This window comes from Somniosus microcephalus, unplaced genomic scaffold (genome assembly GCF_052327205.1).
Source record: "Somniosus microcephalus isolate GS21.2 unplaced genomic scaffold, FLI_Smic_1.0 unresolved_chr2, whole genome shotgun sequence".
NCBI lineage: Eukaryota > Metazoa > Chordata > Chondrichthyes > Squaliformes > Somniosidae > Somniosus > Somniosus microcephalus.
Window position 1 is genome coordinate 67,133,804 of NW_028225180.1, and position 19,372 is coordinate 67,153,175.

General features: G+C 44.8%; 2 protein-coding genes across 2 annotated transcripts in view; both read left to right on the top strand.

Annotated features, from left to right (window-relative positions):
* The window catches only part of LOC147092776 (uncharacterized), a 41,346-nt gene extending 22,081 nt beyond the window's left edge, over nt 1-19,265 (top strand). The window contains exons 3-6 of the mRNA XM_085976024.1: nt 5,008-5,103; nt 12,084-12,255; nt 12,359-12,424; nt 13,654-19,265. Of these exons, the coding sequence (XP_085832150.1) occupies nt 12,150-12,255; nt 12,359-12,424; nt 13,654-13,877 (396 nt within the window). The 5' untranslated portion in view covers nt 5,008-5,103; nt 12,084-12,149 and the 3' untranslated portion in view covers nt 13,878-19,265. The remainder of the gene's footprint in view (nt 1-5,007; nt 5,104-12,083; nt 12,256-12,358; nt 12,425-13,653) is intronic.
* LOC147092777 (NACHT, LRR and PYD domains-containing protein 3-like) overlaps nt 14,444-19,372 on the top strand; it is a 29,368-nt gene continuing 24,439 nt past the window's right edge. The window contains exon 1 of the mRNA XM_085975682.1: nt 14,444-14,622. Within this exon, the coding sequence (XP_085831808.1) occupies nt 14,444-14,622 (179 nt within the window). The remainder of the gene's footprint in view (nt 14,623-19,372) is intronic.

Here is a 19,372-nt window from a genome sequence, read left to right on the forward strand (position 1 = left end):
TTGTAGAAATTACTGATCTGAGACTGAATCACTTTTACATTTCCCCAGTGGGGAAAGGAAAGGACGCTGACTGAGTTTGATTGGATGAACGTGCGAGGGCCCACACAGCGAGACACGCGGACAAGTGGAGAATTTTAATTGTAAAACAGCAGTCAGATCAAACCAGTTATGTATTTAAGGCATTTCTGCAGATTGTAAGATCTGTAATGATATTCCAAACAAAAAAGTTGGGCATCACCAATCTGTTTAAAGTTACACAACTGCTCACATTGCACATTAGTTTAATATTAGTGGAGCAGTGGTGAATGCCCTCACCTCCTACAGTGCTCATTAATCAAGTGCTGACACCATGAGGGATGTCCTCGGCTTTATTACTAGAGGAATAGAGAATAAAAACAAGGAAGTTATGTTAAACAGTTATAAAGACTGGTTAGGCCTCAGCTGGAGCATTGGTTTCAATTCTGGGCACCTCACTTTAGGAAGGATATTAAGGCCTTGGTGGTGGTGCAGAAGAGATTTGAGAGAATTGTACCAAGGATGAGGGACTTCAGTTATGGGGAGAGACTGGTTTGTTCTCTTTAGAGCAGAGATGGTTAAACGAAGATTTTGTTCAAAATCATGAATGCTTTTGATCAGTAAATGAGGAGAACCTTTCCTGTGGCAGAAGGGTCGGTAACCAGACGACGCAGATTTAAAGTGAGTGGAAGAAGAGCCACAGGCACTGTGAGGAAACATTCTGTTACACAGCGAGTTGGTGTGATCTGGAATGCGTTGCCCGAAAGGGTGGTGGAAGCAGATTCTGTTGTAACATTGAAAAGAGAATTGGATAAATACTTGAAGGGAAAACATTTACAGGGCTATGAGGGAAAGAGAGGGACAGTAGTAATAATGGGATAGCTCTTCCAAACAGTCAACACAGGCACGACGAGCCGAATGACCTCCTTCTGAGCTGTATCATACTATGATTCTATGCTGCAGCCTCTCCTAGTCAATGAAGGTGCATGATGAAGCGATCTCAGCACAGAGATTTTAATCCACCGGCAAATCCCAAGAAGTGGATATTAAAACAATCAAATCTGCCTCTGGCGCTACAGTAATCGGTTACTATGCATCAGAAGCAGCATCATCGGTTCAATATTGGCCTACAATATAGGTGTGGATAGAAGGATGAAAGTTAACCCATTGCTGGAGATTTGCTATCTGCGGTCGGAGAGCTAGGATAGTAAACACACGAGAATCAGTTTTATGGGATGGACAATGGAGGCCATGACATGGAAAAAGATGACAGATGAGACCATATCCAATGTTGTGGGAAGGTGAATGATGGACAAGGAAGGGTTACACGCCATGGTCACAGACACGGAGATTGTAGTTTGTGACTGTTCAGGGCAGATTAGAGTTACATAGAAACTGCAGCAGAGAAATAGTCCATTCGGCTCAAGTGGTCTATGCTGTGGCTATATTCCAGGGGAACCTCCTCCCACTCTAATTACATCTTGACACCCTATCCACAGATACGTTCGAGGGCATTAGACTAGCGACACCAATATTAAATAACATTCAGAACGCTGGAGATCCAATCCTGCTGGAATGAATTGAGCGAGTTTGTCGCACTCCCCTCACTTCAGAAAAAGAGCTCATTCACGTTGGACCTAAAAAGGGTAGATCAGAGAATTTTCTAAATGGTTAGAATTAGGAAGTGTGGATGAGCAGAGAGAACTAGGGGTTCAATTACAGAAATCACTAGAAGCTAGATGATAGGTACCAAAAATAAGTAAAAGTCTAATGGAATGTTGGCCATTATCTCGAGGGCTGGAATACAAAGGGGTAGAAGTTCTGTTCCAGCTGTTCAGAGCTCTGGTTAGACCCATTTAGAGAACTGGGTTTAGTTCTGGGCACCGCACCTCGGCAACAATATCTTGGCTTTGGAGGTGGTGCAGCTCAGATTCACCAGACCAGTACCAGGGCTAAAAGCTTTAAATTAAAAGGATAGATTAAATAGAAAAAGCTTTTATTCCCTTGATTATACAAAATTAAGGGGTGATTTAATTGAGGTGTTTAAGATGATCAAAGGAATTGCTGGGATAGAAAGAGTTGAACTATTTCCTTTGGTGGAGCAGTCCAGAAAAAGGGGGCATAACTGTAACTGTAGAGCTCGGCCATTGAGGGGTGATGTTAGAAAGCACTTCTTCAGACACAGTGTAGTGAAAATCTGGAACACTCGCCCTCAAAATGCTGTTGAGGCTCAGTCAATTGAAAATTACAAAACTGTGACTGATAGACGTTTTTAGGCAATGGTATTTAGGCTTATGGAGCCAAGGCGGGGAGATGGAGTTAAGATACAGCTCAGCCATGATCGATTTAATGGAGGAACAAGTATGAGCGAATGAGTGGCCTACTCATGATCCTAAGTTCCTATGTTCCTGTAAAGCCAATGCTCCCATATACTTTTCTAAAAACCTTATTGTCCTGTCCTGCCACCGTCAAAGATTTCTGTATCTATACCCTCAACTTTTCCTGTTCCTGCAACCCCTTTAAATTGTACCAGTTGTTTTAAATTACATCGCCTCATTCTTCCTTCCAAAATGCATCACTTCACACTTCTCTACATTAAATTACACCTGCCATGTATCTGTCCACTTCACCAGATGGTCTATTTCCTCCTGAAAACTTCTGCTATCCTCCTCACGGTTTACGACTTTTCCGAGATTCGAGTCATCTACAAACTTTTAAATTATGCTCTGTATGCCCAGGTCCAGGACACTAAAATATATCAAAAAGAGCAGTGGTCCTAATACCGACCCCTGGGGACACCACTGTATACTTCCCTCCAGTGTGAAAATGTCGGTTCACAACTACTGTCTGTTTTCTGTCCCTTCGCCAATTTAGTATCCACGCTGCCACTGCTCCTTTAACGTCATTGGTTCCAATTTTGGTAACCCGTCTATTATGAGGCAATTTATCAAACGCCTTCTGAAAGTCCATATACAGAACATCAACTACACTACATTCATCAACCCTGTCCTATTTCATCGATTAACTCATTCAAGTCAGCCAGATTTGATTTGACATGGAAAAAAATCCATTTTGGCTGTCGCTATTATTTTTATTCGGTTATTGGACGTGGGCGTCGCTGGCAACGCCAGCATTTATTGCCCATCCCTAATTGCCCTTGAGAAGGTGGTGGTGAGGCACCTTCTTGAACCGCTGCAGTCCGTGTGGTGAAGGTACTCCCACAGTGCTAGCAGGTGGGGAGTTCCAGGATTTTGACCCAGTGACGATGAAGAATCGGCAATCTGCTTCTAAGTCAGGATGGTGTGTTACTTGGAGGGGAACGTGGAGGTGGTGGTGTTCCCATGCACCTACTGCCCTTGTCCTTCTCGGTGGTGGAGGTTGCATGTTTGGGAGGTGCTGCCGAAGAAGCCTTGGCGGGTTGCTGCAGTGCATCTTGTAGATGGTACATATTGCAGCCACGGTACGCCAGTGTTAGAGGGAGTGAAGATGGGGTGCTAGATGGGGTGCCAATCAAGTGGACTGCATTGTCCTGGATGGTGTCAAGCTTCTTGAGTGTTGTTGGAGCTGCACTCATCCAGGCAAGTGGCGAGTATTCCATCACACGCCTTACTTGTGCCTTGTAGATGGTGGAAAGGCTTTGGGGAATCAGGAGGTGAGACACTTGCCGCAGAATACCTAGCGTGTGACTTGCTCTTGTTGCCAGGGTATTTATGTCCAGTTAAGTTTCTGGTCAATGGTGACCCCCCAGGATGTTGATGAAGGGGGATTTGGCGATGGTTAGACTCTCACTTGTTGGAGGTAGTCATTGCCTGACACTTCTGTGGCGCTAATTTTATCTGCCCCGTATCAGCCCAAGCCTGAACGTCGCCCAGGTCTTGTTGCATGCGGGTATGAAGTGCTTCATTATCTGAGGAGTTTTGAATGGCACTGAACACTGTCCAGTCATCAGCGAACATTCCCATGTCTGACCTTATGTTGGAGGGAAGGTAATTGATGAAGCAGCTGAAGATGGTTGGGCCGAGGACATTGCCCCGAGGAACTCCTGCAGCGATGTCCTGGGCTGTGATGATTGCCCTTCAATCACAACAACCATCTTCCTTTTGTATTAACCCATGTTCTTCCAAGTGACAGTGAATATTGATTTGGATTTTTCTCCCTAGAAGTTTCCTCATAATCAATGTTTAGCTGAGTCGCCTGTAGTTATTTGGTTCATCACTCTCCACTTTTTTGATCAGTGAAGTAACATTTGCAACCCTCCAGTCCTCTGGCACCTTTCCCATATCCAAGGATTGGAGGTTGTGGCAGAGAGGGTGACTTTTCCACTTTGAGCCCTGCCAACCGTTTTACTACATCGTCCTAATCTATTTATATCTTCTCCAATTTCTCTACCACCTCCTCCTTTACTGTACAATTGGAAGCATCCTCTCCTTTAGTGAATACGGATGCAATGTGTTAATTTAGTACCTCAGCCATGTCCTCTGCTTCCACAAGATGATTGCCATTTTGGTCGTTAATCAACCCCACCTTTCCTTGGACTATTCTTTCACGATTTATATGTTTATAAAAGGCGTTAGTGTTCCCTATTATGTTACCGCTAATCATTTCTCATACATTCTCCTTGCCCCTCTGTTGTTGCTGTTGTGTGTTCATTGCACTAGTGGCAGCGTTAGTGAAACAGCAAAGTGCTGAATTTTACAAACTCTCAAACTGTTTATAAATTAACTGAATCGCTTTTACATTTCCACAGTGGGGAAAGGAAAGGACGCTTATTAATAGTTTTAGTGGACGCACACACAAATGGGAAATAATGATTGTAAAGCAGCAGTCAAATCTACCACTTTTATATTCATGGTGTTTTCTGAGATCCCAGAGCTAACACCTGTTGTATTGATGGGGGAGGAGCGATTTGATATCATATTTAACAAGGCATCGTTCTCCTTCTCATTTTAATATTTCCCTCGAACCCTGCCATTTGTATTATATTTGTTACAGAGAATCAGAGCCTGGGAACGCCTGTCACCACCATGGCTGAAGGTCCAAACAGGGGAGAAGATCCAACATCTTCAAAAAGAATGAGAATGGACACAGGTAGGTTCACAAAGTGCTTTAAATACAATTTCTGTCCCGACAAAAGGTCCAGAACTAGTACAAGAACCTGCAGCTCACAAAGGAAGAGTGAACAGGACAGGGGCTGAGTACAAAGAGGGAAGTGAGTGACCATCTAGAGGGACACCACAGTCACAGGTGGAGGGAGCCCCTGAGTACTGGAACTGTCCAGCAGATACCTGGTATTGGAGAGTGTAAGGTGGTTAGAGGCAGTGACTCAGTGGAGGGTCTTCCTGAGCAACAGTGTGGCTCCAGGGAGCAGGTGGCCACCCAGCGGGACGAGAGTGAGAGGCAGGTGGGGCACAGGAATAGGGGGGCGATACTGGTGGCAGATTGTATAGTCAGGGGAATAAACAACCTCTTCTGTATCCCTGAGCATGTCCCAAATGGTTAGTTGCCTCCCTGGTGCCATTGGGAATAACATCTTTGAACGGGTGGGACCACCTCTGGGAAGCAAAGGAGAGCAGAAAATAGCCATGTTCGGAACCAGTAACACGGATAGAAATATGTTTATAGAGGGACTATTAAGACTTTGGCACTAACCTCAAGCTGTTGAGCTCTGGATTGTTTTGCACTGGGCTGCTTAAGGTGGTCAATTTGCGGCGGCAGGGCCGAAGCAGGAGGGAAGCGTTCATGTTCTTGGGCCGCTAGAGTGAGTTCAGTTGGAAGGGAAGGGACGGTCACCATCTCGACCGACCAACAATAATGGTTTCACAGAAAAGATGAATGGAGCAGTGGGAGCGTATCCAGGGATGTGACTGGAGATTGGGAAATATTCGGATCTGAGATGAGAGAGCGTAATTAATAAAAATGCTGGCGTTGAAATAGAAGATTTAAGATATAGTGAAAACTTATTGGCAAGAAAATCGAAAGAGGATTTGAAGTAGTGAGAGAAAAAGTTGTGTTTTTAAAAAGAAGAAACGGGAACAAGTCAACATTTCAAAAGTTGGAGCGAGGATTGAGTGTAGTGTATGTGAGTGCACAAATCATTCCAAACATTCAGAAGCATGAGAGATGTGATCTAGTATCTATAAGACAGGGCCTGGGTTTTCACAGGACTGAGGGAGATGTTTCTGGTGATAACATTTTCAGGGAAGAGCAAAACATTTGTGGACGCCAGTATTAATAAAGTGTTCTATGACAGCACAAGAACAGCAGCAAGTGCAAACTGGCGTTTATATAGCGGCCTTAAAGTTGAAAAACGTCTCGAGGTGCTTCACAGGAGTGCTATCAATCAAAATTTGACACCGAGTCACATAAGGAGATATTAGGACAGGTAAAGTTTAAGGAACGTCTGAAAGGAGCAGAGAGAGAGAGAGAGAGAGGGGTGGAGAGGTTTAGAACGTAAGGGTGTTCCAGGGAGCTATGCTAAGATGGAATCCATATGTACACAGTTCAGCAATAGGAAGGGAGATATAACAATTCTCAGTGGGTTTTGCAGGCCAGCAAGCAGTTGAGGTGAGATAGAGGTGGGACTGGGGAACTAGTTGTGGAGGATGCAATTTTGGGGAGATACAAAATATTTCCTTAACTTTCTAAGTGGAAGTGAAGTTTTGATGTACTAGAGGAGGATGTGGGTCCATAGTTGGAGATCACTGTAGAGAAGGATTTGGATCTGAGTAAAATAGCCGAGGTGGAGAAGTCACTGGGCTCAGAAATAATGCACCCAGACTGTTAAAGGAAGTCAGAGAGGAGATGGGAGAGACTGACCACAGCATTTCAACCCACATTTAACATCAAAAATATAAAGCTGGACTGAAGGAGCCCAAACAATGTTTGTTATAATGTGGAGAGAGGATCAACCTGGTTACCAGAGACCATTGTGTAGAAACTCCTCAAATCTATAAATCCAGGTCGAATTAGCACGCATTTAGTGACAAAGAGGATGATGAGGGGAGGCTGGAATGGACTAGCTGTAGAAAAGTCGTATATTACAATTGTACGAACAATGACGGACAGGTAAAGACCCTTTTGTCCATCCAGACTTTCCCACGCAATTGCGATACTTTGTCGCCCTATCCCAAACAAAACCATGTGCTCTCCTGAGTGAGGTGAAATTAATCAGGTAAAAACAGGTCAATTTGGGGGATTAAAATACGGGAAATTCCTCTCCGACCCATCTAAGCGATTGAAATTAGTCCAGCAGATCAATCTTACACCGAATTCCCGGAAGTGCCTACCTGTTGTAAGAGGTGATGTCCGCCCCAAACAGGAACAGGTCCAGCTCTCGCCTGAAGGAATTCACAGAGTCAGCGTCCACTGCAAGAGAACGTATCCTGTTCCAGAGGTCGACTATTCTCTGGGAAAAGAACCACCTCCTGACATGAAACTTAAATCTGGCCTTGCACGACTTAAAATTCTGACCCCTGACCCTCCCTAACCTAACCCTAACAAACTGTCAGCTGGAACACAATCGATTCCCTTCATCATCTTATAAACCTCAATCAGATCACCGCTAAGCCTTTGCTTCTCGAAAGTGTAGAGTCCAAACTGTTAGCCTATCTTGATAACTAAGTTGCTTTATACTGGGATTTAGTCTAATGTCCCTCCTCTGCAACAGTTTCAAAGCCTCAATTTCACCCACCATGTGAGGAGACCAAAACTGGACACAGTATTCCAAGTGAGACCTTTACCAAGGTCTTGTACTAGAACAAAATAGGTCGTCTTATACCCAATTACCCTATGAATGCACCCCCAACGGTCAGTTACCGTTAATGGAATAGAACTAAATGGAAATGATAATCAGGCAGGGTGTGTAATGGACGGTCGAACTGCTGCCAACTTTTCAAGTTGATAATCTAGGAAACTTACTTTCATTCCAACATCCTGCTCACTACCAGTTACTGTTAATATCCCACCTAGTCTAATTCAAACCGCCTGCTCACTACCCATTAACGTTAATATCCCACCTAGTCTAATCCCAACTTCCTGCTCACCACTTATTACCGTTAATATCCCACCTAGTCGAATCCCAATCTCCTGCTCACTACCCATTACGTTAATATCTCAACTAGTGTGATCCGAACATCCTGCTCACTACCCATCACCATTAATATCCTATCAATCTAATCTCAACCTCCTGTTGACTACTCATTACCGTTAATATCCCACCTAGTCTAATCCCAACCTCCAGCTCGCTGCCCATTACCGTTAATATCCCACCTAGTCTAATCCCAACCTCCTGTCCACTACCCATTACCGTTACTATCCCACTTAGTCGAATCCCAATCTCCTGCTCACTACCCATTACCGTTAATATCCCACCCAGTCTAATCCCAACCTGCTGACCACATTATGGTCAGTATCCCAATTAGTCCAGGTGTAATCTTCTGTTCACTCCCCATATTCCAGCATTCCTTTCTATCCACGCAGCAATAGAAATAGATTTTATCAAAAAATGTCGACTTGCTTCTACAATAGTTTGTGCGATTGAATTCTGCTTTCTAACCATCTCGTGTGTAAATAAATTTATCATCGTTCACCCCATTCTTCAAATTAGCCTAAATATGTGCCCTCTGGGCAATCAGTGGAAACTATCAGTAACTATTTATTTGATCATAACTCTTCAGAATCTGAAGATTGCAGCAACTCCTCACTTAATCTGCTCACCTCTAGTGGAATGAGCCCAATGTTCTCAAATCCCACTCTCTACCAGTAACTCCACATCCATGCTAACATCCCAGTGCAATTGCATGCCAGTTTTTCCATTCTTTTACATCCAATAAATGGAGTGTCCAAACCTGTACACAACTGGGTAAATTACCTGCCCCTGTGCACTTGGTGTGGAACGTCACTCCCTAGGGGGGAACATGAGGAAATTGACATTTCTCAGCCTGTCATTTTCCATCCACTCACTTTAATGGTTTGGTTTCTGTACCATTTTGTTCACGGAGTGAGTGACTGGGGGATGACATAGTGGCAGTTTCATATTCTTGTAATAGGCTAGATTTTGCGGTAGAAATAATGGTGGGGCTAACAGTGCTCACTGTTATTAAAGTATAAATTGGACAGTAACTTCCAGCGACCGCACATGCGGAGTTAAACACTAAAATCGGGAAGGTCCTGTCCGAGTTGCCTTGCTGCTCCCAAAGCTGCGCGAGAACGGTATCTCAGAGAGAGACTCGACATTGAAATGCATGGAATGGCTTAACATTGCTGTACTTAACTAAGAGATACTTGCCAGGAAAAGTCAGGTCTTGCCTATTCCAGTGTATTTATTTGTTTAACGGCGTGATCAGTCTTAATTACTGACAAACAACCTCTCTGGCACAGAAAATTAGCTTTTACAAGTGTGGAGTCTCATTCCTTCAGATTTTAATTATTGTTGGAGCTGTACAAACAAAATGCGGGGGAACTAGGCATTAAATCTCCCACCTGCTGTACATTCTGGACCTTATGTCAGCTTTAATGCTTCCTCCAAGTTGTGTTCAAAATTGAGGAGTACTGATTAATCGGCTGAGGGAGGGTGGTAGGTGGTAATCAGCAGGAGGTTTCCTTGCACATGTTTGACCCGAAGTCATGAGATTTCATTGGCTCCGGAGTCAATGTTAATGATTTCCAGGGCACTTGCATCTGAGGGTATATCACTGTGGCCCACCACTGGTGGGTCTGTCCTGCCGGTGGGACATGAAATACCGATGATTGATGATGAAGGAGCCTGAAACGTTGGCTAATAACTATGATTTTATAAGTATCACTACATCACACTGTTCTTTGACTAATGTGTGGTCCACTTCTCCCTACTTTGGCACCAGTCCCCAGGTGTTAGTGAGGAGGGCTTTGCAGGATTGACTGGGCTGGGTGTTCCTTCGCCGTGTCCGAATCCAATGCCGAAGCCGAGCGGTCCGCCCGGTTTTATTCTTCTATATCTTTCTTTCCAGAGGCTTTCTCCACCACTTGAGAGGCCACCACATTGGTGAAGGACTGGAGTCACGTGTAGACCAGACGTAGAAGGGCATTAGATTTTCCGACAATCTTTACTAATATCGGCTATTTATTTTGAAATATTTCAAGTTCAAATATAAATTCAAATTCATGAAACATCCATGATGTGATTTGAACCATTGTCTCTGGATTACTGGCCCAGTAATATAACCAACACGCTCTCGTTCTCCCCTCGCCATCTCTATCGTTACTGGTCCAGTAATATAACCAACACGCTCTCGTTCTCCCCTCGCCATCTCTATCGTTACTGGTCCAGTAATATAATCAACACGCTCTCGTTCTCCACACCTCGCTGTCTCTATATCGTTACTGGTCCAGTAATATAACCAACACGCTCTCGTTCTCCACACCTCGCCGTCTCTATATCGTTACTGGTCCAGTAATATAACCAACATGCTGTCGTTCTCCCCTCGCCATCTGCATATCGTTACTGGTCCAGTAATATAACCAACACGCTCTCGTTCTCCCTCGCCGTCTCTATATCGTTACTGGTCCAATAATATAACCAACGCGCTCTCGTTCTCCACACCTCGCCATCTCTATATCGTTACTGGTCCAGTAATATAACCAACACGCTCTCGTTCTCCACACCTCGCCATCTCTATATCGTTACTGGTCCAGTAATATAACCAACACGCTCTCGTTCTCCCCTTGCCATCTCTATTGTTACTGGTCCAGCAATATAACCAACGCGCTCTCGTTCTCCCCTCGCCATCTCTATCGTTACTGGTCCAGTAATATAACCAACACGCTCTCGATCTCCCCTCGCCGCCTCTATATCGTTACTGGTCCAGTAATATAACCAACACGCTCTCGATCTCCCCTCGCCGTCTCTATATCATTACTGGTCCAGTAATATAACCAACACGCTCTCGTTCTCCCCTCGCTGTCTCTATATCGTTACTGGTCCAGTAATACAACCAACACACTCTCGTTCTCGACACCTCGCCGTCTCTTTATCGTTACTGGTCCAGTAATATAACCAACACACTCTCGTTCTCCCCTCGCCGTCTCTATATCGTTACTGGTCCAGTAATACAACCAACACACTCTCATTCTCCCCTCGCTGTCTCTATATCGTTACTGGTCCAGTAATATAACCAACACACTCTCATTCTCCACGCCTCGCCGTCTCTATATCGTTACTGGTCCAGTAATATAACCAGCACGCTCTCGTTCTCCACACCTCACCGTCTCTATATCGTTACTGGTCCAGTAATATAACCAACACGCTCTCGTTCTCCACCCCTCGCCGTCTCTGTGTCCATTGTCTGTTTGCACCTCTTTGAAGTGCCGTTTGACGTTTTCATTTCTGCTTTAAAGGTGTTATATAAATGTAAGCTTTGATGAAGAAAGTCCTGACTACACCGACCCCATTGCTGGATATCTGTTCCCAGTTACCGAGGGTTCATACTGGCAGCGGATGTGTCAAATAATGGGTGTCAAACTTTTCAATTACCGAGGGAACAAATGATTCGATTTTTCATCTTTATTTTAATTGGTCGATTCTCCGGCCCTATACATCAACAGTGATTGTTTCAATTAGTCAGCGATAATTTCTCAGGCAGTTTTCTATCTGCTTCTCTCACTTAAGATTCGTCCCTTCCCTGTAACTGGGGTTCAGTCTCGCTGCAGCTTTATTTCTAATTAAATCACAAAGTGGGGCAGCAGGAAAACATGTGAGAAACGAGTGTATCATATCGTCAATCAGTAAGCTGATATCATGTTGGACACGAATGGAGAGAGAAAACTAATCACATTAAAACAGCTGCAGATTCTCAGTGATTCCTCAGTCTCCAAGAACTATAATTCATCACATTTATTTCCCGTTAATGGTGAATCAAGATGTTTACAGAATATTCAGCCCATGTTCAGAATGGGTCAGTACCCGGCCCAGTGATTGCTTTCTCAGCTCAAAACAACTGGGAGATCCCATCACTGTGCAGATCATTTCCTTCTCATTCTCAGTGTTTATCTTTCGCTTCGCTCCTCAAGATTTTCATTATTATACTTTACAGAAAGTCACTGATCTCGTGGAGAAGGGAAACCGGGCGGACAGTTCCAAACTTCTCCTAAATCTGGTGATGGAGAAAGGCTCTCGGGCCCGGAGGGTGATGTGGGAATCCTTTGTGAAAATGTGCCATGGGGCACCAAAGTTGAACAAAATACTGAAAGAAATACAGGAACTTGGTATGGTAAAAACACACAAAATTCAAATATTAATTTAAAAACTGAAGACTTTATTATACTATTACACAGATCAGATTTCCTGAAAGTTAATTGATTTAAACAGGTTCTGATCCATTTGATTACATGAACATCGCACGAGGTTTATCCGAAATACCCAGGCACCTGAAAGGTAAGTGAGGAAATGAAGATTTAAAAACTTTTATTTCACATCTGAGAATCAGAATGTTTGACAGTGGCCAATTGTTTAGAGGTTGTCAGAATCTGGGAATCAGAAATTCAAACCTGGAAAAATGAGATTGGACATCATTTAGATTTGTCAACAATCCAAATCTATTCTGTTTAGGTTCAAGTTACAATTCAGGCCATTTCTGACGTTTCCTGTAAATATGCGGTTGTGACATTATTTCACTAAATTCAGCTGCTGATATCTATCACTTGTGAAGTCTTCCAAACACCTGGCAGGATCCTGATACACTGTGAAACCCCATACACACCTGGCAGGATCCTGATACACTGAATCCCCATACACACCTGGCAGGACCCTGATACACTGTGAAATCCCATACAAACCTAGCAGGTTCCTGATACACTGTGAAACCCCATACACACCTGGCAGGATCCCGATACACTGTGTAACTCCATACACACCTGGCAGGATCCTGATACACTGAATGAAAGAACCTTGAGCATGGTGTGGAAGTTACTCTGCCCCTGTGCTTCTATTTCAGCATAAACTTTCGGAAAAATCGTTGAGAAATAGGAAACGGTGAAGTTCTGACACACTAACAGTGGAACTTCTGTCCATTCACAGTCTGTCCCTCTCCTACTGTACACACTACCCCAGATAACCTGCCCAGGACCTGACACACTAACGGTGGAACTTCTGTACATTCACAGTCTCTCCCCCTCCCAGTACCCAACACTAACCCAGATAATATGCTCAAGGTCTGATACAGTAACACTGGATCATCTGCACATTGTCTCTCTCTGTGAGCAACCAATCCCGTTTTCCACTGTGGCAGAAGGGAAGCACCACTGACGGTTTCAGAGATTGATCCACTAGAACCTCTACTGCCGTATAAACAGGATGATGTGTGGATTTATAATAGCTGCCGAGAGTACAGGGCAGGCCGGATAGTAATGGCCATTATAGAGCAAATATCACTTTCATAGAAATCTCCATGTTCAGTGAATATTAGAATCAAGTGAGGATTTGAAACTTTTCTCAGCCATTGTTCACTTTCAAATGAGGTTTCCATTAACTGAATTTAATTTCTACTCACACCTCTATTGAAGCTGTGAATTAAATCTTGCAATATTTTACTGAACATTAAATAGTATGGAGAAGTTGTTTTTTTGTCAATACAACTAACATTGAGAACCACTTTCTGATTGAAGATGTTCAACAGAAACACAAGGAAACACTCCGGGTACAAACTGACACACTGAGAGTGAACACTATCCTAATACAGGAGAAGGTTAAGGTTTTCCAGCTGGTTGATCGATACGCTGAGCTAACGGTCCGAGATCGGACACTTGTAGAACATGAACTGCTGGCAAGAGGCCGAGATCATGAAGACCGGAGAGAGAAACATCTCTGGAGAGAACTGGAAAAAATCTGAACTGATCAATTGATCCAGAGCAGTTTTTCCCGGAGAAAATCCTATTCTGGGAGTTCAGCAGCAGTGAGCGGATTCCGGGGGATTGGAAAAACAACAATGGTACAAAAGATTGTTCATTACTGGGCCACTGGGAAAATATACCCACACTTTCAATTTGTTTTCAGCTTTAAATTCCGGGATTTGAACGCTATTTACTGTAGAATAAACCTAAGGAATCTGATACTGGATCTGTATCCTTACTTTGGGAATATTCTGGGAGAGCTCTGGAAGAACCCAGAGGAATTGCTGTTTATATTGAATGGTTTGGATGAATTCAAGGACAGCATCAATTTTGCTGACAATCGGAGAAATACAGAACCTCAGTACATGTGCACTGATCCCGAATGCTGGTTTGAAGTGTCTGACATTGTGTACAGTTTAATACAGCACAAGCTGCTCCCAGGATGTTCAGTGCTAGTGACCAGCCGCCCCACTGCATTACAGTACGTTTATTGGAAAAGGCTGAGATCAGTGTCTAGGCTAAAATCCTGGGATTTGTTGGTGAAGAACGGAAGGAATATTTTAACATGTTTTTTGAAGATCAGAGGGTGGCAGCAGTTGTTTTCAAACATGTGGAGGAGAACGAGATCCTGTACACCATGTGCTACAACCCTTCCTACTGTTGGATCCTCAGGCTGTCACTGGGTCCCTCCTTTACACCAAGTGACAGGAATCAGCAGCGAGTTCCCAAGACCATCACCCAACTGTATTCCTCCTATATTTACAACATTCTGAAAAACCATGGCCGAGAGATTGAAAACCCCCGTGATGTTGTAAGAATTCGCAATAATTTACAGTTATGAAGATTCATTTTTTTGATTAAAGGATCCCTGAGCGAGGTGCTTTTAAGTTGCCAAAGATAAAATGGCTGTCACACCACATGGCCGAAGGACAAAAGAGGTTTGGAACGCAGCTTTCTGTGTCTGGAAGTAAGGTTCAATGAAGACAAAGGACAATGCTTTGTTTACAAAGCAATTGAATGCTATTAGCATTTGTTTGTATGTCGAGTGGATCCAAAGGACATCTAAACTGCAGAAGTGACTTTTTGTATCTTAAATGGGAAGCGTTAACATTTGAAAGGATTTTTAAGACACCCAGTACTGGACAATGGAGCAGATGTACCTCCCTTTTGTTTCAGCAAAGGGAGCTCTGAAAATCACATTAACTCAATCTAACCACTTTGAGTTAGCCTATCACAGCTTTGGGGTTAATTTTGCACACAGCCCTTGCAAGGCAGAACGGCAGGGGGGCTCACCAGGTATAAAGATAGATGCTGAAGCCAGCTCTTTCTCTTGACTTCCTGGGACGATAAGGTGAGCTCTCTCTCTCTCTCTCTCTCGCTCTCTCTCTCTCTTCGCTGGACCATGTGAGCAGAGATTTTCTGACTCGCAACAAGGCAACCTAGCAGGAGTTAAGGGGGGATGGTGATTTAAGGGAATTGCTAAGATTGTTTAAATAACATTGTAGACATTGTACCCCTCGTTTTTGCCGTGTGTACCCCCTTAATATATAGTTTTACAATTTTACTGTGTTCGTGTGGGATAGTTTGATATTGTGATTGTAGTTTCTTTTAGTTAATAAAGCTTGATAATTTTCTCTCATCCAAACCACGTGTTCCGTTTTAGTATCATTAATTATAAGTTCCTCCACTCAGGACTAAAGGAGGGGTAGCGATTAGAAACCGCTGTTTGTAAATTGGTTTAGAGTGCAGCAGCAAAAAGACTGCTGGCCAGGTAGATTACCTTAAACCAGTTTAAACGAAGCCCCTGAAATCCTTACAATGGCGAGCCAGGTAGGACTGGAGGCAGTTTTTGATTTAATAAGTGGTCTGGATCTGGTGAAAGCATCAGCTCTTGTTTCTCTCGTTGTTTTCAGTATGTGGGTAGCCCTGCGGATGTTAGCAGCAGCGTGTAGGCTGACCTATCGGGGTATAGGTGGCTGGGTTAGGAAGGTTGTGAAGAGAGAGCAGGAGGAAAGGTTTAGGGAAGCAAAGGCAGCTTATAAGCTGGCCTGTGCCCTAAGGTATGAGGAAGCAGATCATGGCCCCTGTAGTGCAGAGATAGAAAGCCTTAACATGGCTTTAAATGCATCAAGGGGGATGATTTGTCTGATCAGCCCGAAGGCAGGTCAGCTGGATTTTACGAGCAGCCCAAATCAAACCGCCCCACAGGCAACAGCCAGGGAAAGGCTGGCTAGGGAATCAGAGATCCCAAGACAGCAGCCCACAGCTACGGGTCTTGAGGAGCTCTGGCAGCGAGGAGAGGTGGACAATGGGGTGGTAGGAGAACACCAGCAGGTCCCGCTAGGCAGGCGGGGACCAGGACCAGTGTACCCCCTCCAACAACGGAGGTACGGTCCGCCCGTGAGGAGTGAGCCTGAGAATAGGAATCCTCAGCCCACAGCAAGTTCGAGTTCACAGGCAAGCACTGTGGCTTGTGTGGGGGGGAGAAGCCATTCATATTCAGGATAACCTGTTCAAGCCAGGGAACAGGAGAGGAGAGTTCTCGGACCCCTGTAGTGCAGGCCCAGTAGCAGAAATCCAGGACAAGGGAGGCACGCAGGGGATAGTTTTGGCCTCAGGAAAAAGGCAGGTCCAAAATTCCCCAGTTAAAGCCACCTGGGTGAGGGAACATGAGTTTGCTGTCCATGCAAGTTCAAGTTCACAGCCTACAAAAACAGGAACTGTGACTTATTTCCAGGGAAAAGCAGACAAACCCAGAGAGAGATTTGCACCGGCAGGCTGCCAGGTACAGTGCAGGCTAGTTGGGAATGGGGGAGAAGGTTCCCAGCCAGCTGGGGCTGTGACCCAAGCTCAGGGTCCGCCAGCCAAAGTTTCCCCCATAGAGACACCCCTCAGAAGGTCTCAGCGGGTGCCCCAGCCTAAGAAAGCATGGTCACCCACTTTACAGTGGAGTAGTGGGTTTCCCGAGCCAGAGAGAAGCCAGAGAACAGAGGCCCCCACTCAACAGCCATAAGCTGTGGGGAACCAGAGACAGGAGGCAGTCCAGCTTCGCTGCAGCCAGCAGCAATCTGCGACAGTGCCAGAGATTAGACGGGCCGTCCGGAGATGGGCGGCATTTGTATTATAGCTATGTGTGTGTATTAGCTTGCCTCCAAGGTGTATTTTAAGTTTTGTTGATTTAACTAGTTTGTTAAGAAAGTTCAAAGAGTTTAAGTTTACATGTGTGCCAAATGTTTGTATTTTGGTCCGAGGTCGAGGGACCCAGCCATGTCTCCACCTAAGGCAGCAGGTCAGTGAGACCTGGCTGCATGTCCCTTTTATGTTTTCGCAGGAGATGGGAAAATGAAGCAGCCATGTTCGCCCAGCCCGAGCTGGACATCGAATGAAGATGCGGAATGTTGGGGATCACCTCGCCACTGGACGAATCCAGGAGACCCCACAGCGATCTTCGGGAAAAACCGGACAGCGTCCGGAGGAACTTGCCTACTCCTCCTACGGGGAGGAGATGGCCCCAGCTGGGTGGGGCATGGCCCCCAACCCAGCACTATCCTGACTGAAGTTCACGTGCAGGAGACCTCGCTGTTGAGGAGTCACGATGGGGAAGCGCGGGCGCCTGGTCATAGGGACGCGTTCCCCGGGGGTGGGTGGTGATGGCCCGGGAATGATTGTATAGAGGAGGGGGAGACCCAAGAGCCGCGTGGGTGCGGTCGGGGGAGGGAGGAACTCACCCGGGGGCCCACGGGCAAAGAAGATAAGTTGTGGCTGGGAAGGATGAGTGGGTGGCCGGATCAGTGTGGGGCCAGGGAGTGCCGCCACACAGGCACCCATCATTTTCTGCAGCCAGTCGAGGGAAGACGGGAGGGGGAGGGACTGGGAGTCATGAGAGCCCATACTCCCCGGTCTCGGTCTGTGGAAGGTAATTTTAAACGTGAGGGGTACCCCGCCTCCACAAAAGGACAAGGGAACGGCTCAGGGCTGTCGGAGCAGCCTGGTCGCTAAATCCATTCTGCCTGTTTTAAAGTTTAAGCTGATCAAAGGGGGGTGGAAGGTACTTTTACTGCCCGAGTGGGAGGAGCAATACCCACTCGAATTTCGTGACCCATCATCGGCACGTGATGATCGGGGTTCATTTAAGCATGTTGTTTAATGATTTTTTGTATTTTGTGTTGCAGCCCCAAGTTGAGCAGAGGCGCCGGATCCTCTCCGTGCTTGGGACCAGTTTGTGACAACTTCAAGTTGAGCAGAGGTGTAGGACCCTCTCCGTGCTTGCGATAATTTGAGTACATTGTGTAGCTAAGATTGCAACATTTTGTAATAACTTATGATGTAAAAAAAAAGGTGATTGTAAATTTGGTTTACACTGTATAATTTTACAAGCGTGTAGGGGTATGAGACCCCTTAGTGAAAACTGAAGTATCTGTAAGATGCCTACCGTACCATGGATTTTTTCTTGAATTTAAGGGGAATAGACAGGACGGGGATCAGTGGCAGATAGCTATTAGGTAAATACAGGGGATGGTTGTTTGTGGGGGGTCAGAAATTATTGCTCATTTCTTCAAGAGGATACTACAAGCAAACTGGAAGTATCCAAGGGCGGACTGTAAGAATTCGCAATAATTTACAGTTATGAAGATTCATTTTTTTGATTAAAGGATCTCTGAGCGAGGTGCTTTTAAGTTTCCAAAGATAAAATGGCTGTCACACCACATGGCCGAAGGACAAAAGAGGTTTGGAATGCAGCTTTCTGTGTCTGGAAGCAAGGTTCAATGAAGACAAAGGACAATGCTTTGTTTACAAAGCAATTGAATGCTATTAGCATTTGTTTGTATGTCGAGTGGATCCAAAGGACATCTAAACTGCAGAAGTGACTTTTTGTATCTTAAATGGGAAGCGTTAACATTTGAAAGGATTTTTAAGACACCCAGTACTGGACAATGGAGCAGATGTATCTCCCTTTTGTTTCAGCAAAGGGAGCTCTGAAAATCACATTAACTCAATCTAACCACTTTGAGTTAGCCTATCACAGCTTTGGGGTTAATTTTGCACACAGCCCTTGCAAGGCAGAACGGCAGGTATAAAGATAGATGCTGAAGCCAGCTCTTTCTCTTGACTTCCTCTCTCTCTCTCTCTCTCTTCGCTGGACCATGTGAGCAGAGATTTTCTGACTCTCAACAAGGCAACCTAGCAGGAGTTAAGGGGGGATGGTGATTTAAGGGAATTGCTAAGATTGTTTAAATAACATTGTAGACATTGTACCCCTCGTTTTTGCCGTGTGTACCCCCTTAATATATAGTTTTACAATTTTACTGTGTTCGTGTGGGATAGTTTGATATTGTGATTGTAGTTTCTTTTAGTTAATAAAGCTTGATAATTTTCTCTCATCCAAACCACGTGTTCTGTTTTAATATCATTAATTATAAGTTCCTCCACTCAGAACTAAAGGAGGGGTAGCGATTAGAAACCGCTGTTTGTAAATTGGTTTAGAGTGCAGCAG